This window comes from Pocillopora verrucosa, chromosome 8 (genome assembly GCF_036669915.1).
Source record: "Pocillopora verrucosa isolate sample1 chromosome 8, ASM3666991v2, whole genome shotgun sequence".
Lineage (NCBI taxonomy): Eukaryota > Metazoa > Cnidaria > Anthozoa > Scleractinia > Pocilloporidae > Pocillopora > Pocillopora verrucosa.
Window position 1 is genome coordinate 11,511,176 of NC_089319.1, and position 5,404 is coordinate 11,516,579.

Genomic DNA, 5,404 nt, shown 5'->3' on the forward strand with positions numbered 1-5,404 from the left:
ATAAGGGTGTGAAATTTCAGGCCGTGCCTTTTTTGAATGCTCCCAGTCAAAGTAGAATCACGAAGGATCGCTCTATTTATTTTAGCGTTGATACAACCGTCACATCGCAAATAATTCTCGAAGCTTTTGACGCGGCAGAAATCGATATTGACGCTATCACCGGAATCCAGAGAAAGGCGTCCAATAGATCTTGGATCGTGACTTTTAAGAGCCGTGCAGCTAAAGAAGCCGCTCTTGAAACACCTTTCGTCGTGATTGCCGGTCTCAAAGTGTTCCTGGGTGACTGCGAAAATCGTTTGGTCCTCGTCAAGATCCATGAAGCCCCCGCTGAACTACCCGACACTGCCGTGATTGGCCGACTCAGCCACTACGGTCGTGTCCTTTCATTTCGGTGCGACAAAATTGCACAACATATCGAGAATGGAGTAAGAACGGCTCGAATGGCGCTACATCGAACTATCCCTGCCAACATCAACATAGCTGGTGAACCTATCAAAATATGGTACCCAAATCAGCCAAAAGCTTGCCGGAATTGTGGAGCTACTGACCACATGGCCAAAGACTGCTCCGCAGTCCGTTGTTTTAATTGTGAATGCCCTGGGCATCGAGCTCAAGAATGTAAAGACTCGCCAAGATGTTCCGTTTGTTTAGCGGACAACCATTCCATGCCTCAATGCCCCTTCCTGCTCTTCAGCGCGAACGTCGATAGTGAGCCAACGCCACCTAAAACTGAAAAGGAAAAGGAACAAGAGCGAGCCCAGCGCGCCAAGGAAAGAGAAGAAAGGCAGAAAAAACTACAACAACAGAGAGAACAACAGCGACAACAAGAAGAACAACAGAAATTACTAGAAAAGCAGGAACAGCAAGAACAACAGAAACAACAAGATCAAGAGAAACAACGAGAACAACAACGCGACGAAGGTAGAAGAGAACGACCAAGAGAACGAAGAGACGAGCGAGGGAGGGACGATCGAGAAGAACGAAGAGATGACCGGAGAGACGGCAGAAGAGAGAGAGATAGAAGCGATCGAGATTATTATCGCGGCCACAATGGCCGCGATAGATCTTCCCGCCGTGACTACTCTGGCTCCGAAACTGATGATGATGGATGGGAGAGAGTTAAACCTAGGAGAAGGCGGTACAGATATTAATTTTTTATTTATATTCAATGAGTAAGCTTAAAATAATTTCTCTAAATGTGCGAGGACTCGGGTCCTCCAGTAAAAGTCGAAAAATTATTCAAGAATTAAATTATTCAAACTGTGACATAATCCTTTTACAAGAAACACATGTCTCATGCAAAAAACAAGCGGAGGAATTCGAAATACTCTGGCGCGGCAAATGTCTGTGGTCCTTCGGGACTGGCAGGTCTGCCGGTGTTGCCATCCTCTTTTCTCTAAACTTTCCAGGCAAAATTATCCGTTTTTTGACCGATTCCGAAGGAAGAATATTGAGCTTACTCATTGACTACTATAATTCTAAACTAAATTTAGTGAACATTTACTCTCCCAATACTATTTCGGATCGTAAAAGTTTTTTCTCTTGTCTGCACAATTACTTTCTCCCCCAAGGGGACCTAGTGATCGGGGGAGACTAATTGTGTGGACAATGTCCTAGATAAATTAAATTGTTCCGCCATCCTATTGTCTGATCAAAAACTTCTCCGATCCCTTTGTGCTGACTTCTCACTTACAGACATTTGGCGCAAAAACAACCCGCGCAAAGTAACTTTCACCTGGTCTAATAAAGACCATACCCAGGCATCTAGAATTGACCGCTTTCTCGTCGCTAAAGGCTTAACCCTAGTAACGAAATGTAATATTCTTCCATGCGTATACGACCTATCCGATCATGACTTTGTAAAAATTGAACTAACGACTAACCCTTCTAATCACGGTCCTGGAATTTGGAAGTTCAACAGCTCTTTACTCTCAGATGTAGAATTTAAAAACATTATGTCAAAATCGATTAACAACTTTAAGCTTAAAATCCCCGAATTCGCCTCCCTTCGCGAATGGTGGGATGCTCTAAAAATTGAAATCCGCAAAACAAGTATTTCATACTGTATCCGTAAACAGAGAACAGCAAATGCCAAAAGAATCCTAATTACTAAGCAATTAACCCATGCTAAAAACGCTTTACATTCTAATCGCTTAAATAACCCAGGTGTAATTAGCGATTTGGAAAGCCAATTGTCCTCTCTGATCTCGAAAGAAGCCGAAGGAGCTAAAGTCCGCTCCCGAGCACAATGGTTCGAAGAAGGTGAGAAGCCAACACGCTATTTCTTCCGTCTGGAGAAAAAACGAGCTGACATGAATAGTTTTGAATCTTTTTTTGACGAGAACGGTGTTCTCAGAAATTCTCAAAATGATCTTGAAAGAATTTTAACCAATTTTTACAAGAATTTATTCACCCAAGATCCTCTTGATATGCGAATTCAAACTGAAATAATTGACGGCCTCGAATTTTCACTGACTGATTATGAGCGCAATCTATGTGAAGGCCCTTTTTCTAATAAAGAATTACTTACTGCATTGGAAGGCCTTCAGACCGGCAAGTCACCCGGTTCTGATGGTCTCCCAACAGAATTTTACTCGTGTTTTTGGAACGATTTGAGCGAATCTCTCCTTTCTGTTTTGAACGAGGCCTTTCTTGCTGGCTCCCTCGCGGATAGCCAGTACGAGGGCCTCCTACGACTCATCCACAAAAAAGATGATCGACGCCTCGCAAAAAATTGGCGCCCAATTTCCTTGTTAAACACTGACTACAAGTTAGCATCTAAAATCATCACTGAATGATTGAAAAAAGTCATGAACTCCATCGTGCATCCAGACCAAACGTGCGGCGTGGTCGGCCGCACTATCTTCTCAAATTTGGCCTTACTTCGTGATGCCCTCGACATGATTGACAAAACTAATGAACCGGGTATTCTCATTTCCTTAGATCAAGAAAAAGCTTTTGACCGAGTTGACCACGAATTCATGATGAGAGTATTGCGTAAATTTGGTTTCGGCCCCTCCTTTTGTGGGTGGGTCGAACTATTTTATTCTAAAGCCTTCTCTAGAATCATTGTTAATGGCTCCCTGTCCCCCCCTGTCCACTTAAGAAGAGGGGTGAGACAAGGATGCCCATTATCTCCTCTCCTTTATGTGCTAGTTTCAGAAGTATTATCAACGCAAATCCGTAATTGTAAAGATATTGAAGGTTTCCTGCTCCCCGGAGCAGGGGGCCTTCAATATAAAATATCCCAGTACGCTGACAATGCTACTTGCATCTTAAAATCCGAAAGATCTCTTTCTTCACTTCTCCGAGTCGTATCAAAATTTGAACAAGGATCTGGCGCTAAACTGAACACGTCCAAATCTGAAGCAATGTGGTTAGGAAAATGGCGAACTAGAATTGAATCTCCCTATGGCCTCAAATGGGTCACTAAAATGAGAGTGCTTGGTGTTTATTTCTCAAACGGCCTCGTCAATGTCGACGACGACAATTGGCGGGCCAAATTAGACAAACTAAGTTCGGTTCTAAATCTTTGGAAACAAAGAGACCTGTCTTTTATCGGTAGGACCTTAATTGTAAATACTTTAGGCGCAAGCCGTTTATGGCACGTTGCTAAAGTCATCCCCCCACCCCGTTGGGTGCACGATAGCTTTAAGTCGATCATTTGGCCTTTTATCTGGAGAGGAAAAATGGAAAATGTTAGTCGCGATCGCTGTTGTGCGCCCCCATCATCCGGGGGCCTCAACGTCGTTAATTTTAAAGCTAAGTGCGCTAGCCTGCGCCTTTCTGTTTTTTCCAGTTTAAGAGATGACTTTGGCACATCCAAATGGCATTACCTAGCTCGATATTTTTTAGGACATAAGCTAACTATTCTAGATCCCCGTTTTTCTTTTCCCACCAATTCTGCTCCCTCTTCCTTCCTTCCTTCCAATTACTACCGCCTTTGTCTAGATAATTTCCGTACCTTGCAGCAGAAAACTGGTGCCTTACCTGATTTACTCACCGGTAAGAATTTATATCTTTTGTTGCTTGACCCCGTCTGCGTTGCACCCTGGTGCTCCGGTTTTTGGGCGTCTGCTATGGACCGCCCCATCAATCGTTGGGCCTGGGTGTGGCGCAAGTCTCGCCTAAAGCTAATTGAAAACAAGAAGAACGATCTAATTTGGCTATTGATCCATAGAATGATCCGCGTAAGATATCTCCTTAAGTCTTGGGGATACATCAATAGTGACAAATGCGCGATCTGCGGAAAAACGGAAACTATTGAACACTGCTTCTTGGGATGTCCCAGAGTTGTGAAAGTCTGGGACCACTTCTCCCCCCTTTTCCGTGCTCTACTCGACTCCCCCTTCTCTATCTCCCCTACATCTGTCTACTACCCTTTTTCCCTAGACAAATCTACCACCGCTATATCCTTATCTAACTTTCTCAAGGCAACCATCATATATTGGTGTTGGCTTGCCAGAAATAAAGCTACCTTCGAAGGTTCTCTTTTGAGCTCCAACGCGATTATAGACTTAATTAAGAAAGATGTCCAACTCAGAATTCTTAGTAACGACACTGATACCTTAAGGAATTTTTGGTCTTTTAAAAACGTACTTTGTTCGGTCGACGCTGGTAAGCCCATCTTCTTCCCCTCTCTTGCTCCCCCCTGAACCTTTGTATATAATAAAACTTGTTAGATCTCGCCCATGAGGGGTGCTTACTCCGGGCTACAGGCCCGCGCGCTGTTTGCGCCCCACATGGTCTGAAATATCTCTTTGTAAATAGTAAATAGAAAACTTTTAAATAGAACTTTGTTACCTCTTACAGGTGGGCGCTTACTCCGGGCTGTTATAGCCCGTGCGCTGTTCGTGCCGCCTGTAAGAGAAAATATCATTAGTTAATTGAGACCTGTAATTACCTAAATAACTCATAATTGAATTCGAATACTTTAATCAATTAGAATTGTAAATATATATCATTGACGAAATAAAACTGCCTGGTCTCCAGGCTTTTATATTTAAAAAAAAAAAAAAAAAAGTACTGTCTGCAGTTAGATATAGCTCTTTGGCATACAAAGCTTTGCTTTCATGTCCAAATTGAGCACTCTACTAGGATGAGTCATTGCTGCTAGCATTATGCATGCTCACTAGTTTTACTAGTTTGAGCACTCTGGCATGGCTTAAGTGATCCCACATGTGTGAGATCACTTGGGGTGGCTTTATAGCCTTACCTCCATCCTAGCATCAGCACTGCACTGATGAGGCCCAGAAGGCCGAAACAGTACTGTCTGCAGTTAGTTATATATATATATATATATATTATATCTATATATATAAAAATAAAATATACTACAAAATCTTGCTTATAAAACTTTCATGTACACAAATCCATGACAGGATTTGAGTACACTTAACAATAG

At 42.7% G+C, this 5,404-nt stretch overlaps 1 protein-coding gene across 1 annotated transcript; it reads left to right on the forward strand.

The window, feature by feature from the left end:
* Positions 1-404: 404 nt before the first annotated feature.
* Positions 405-1,580, forward strand: LOC136282953 (uncharacterized). Its single transcript, XM_066171111.1, has one exon. It carries the CDS (start codon positions 441-443, stop codon positions 1,149-1,151), a length of 711 nt encoding a protein of 236 aa, XP_066027208.1. The 5' UTR covers positions 405-440; the 3' UTR covers positions 1,152-1,580.
* Positions 1,581-5,404: the final 3,824 nt, after the last annotated feature.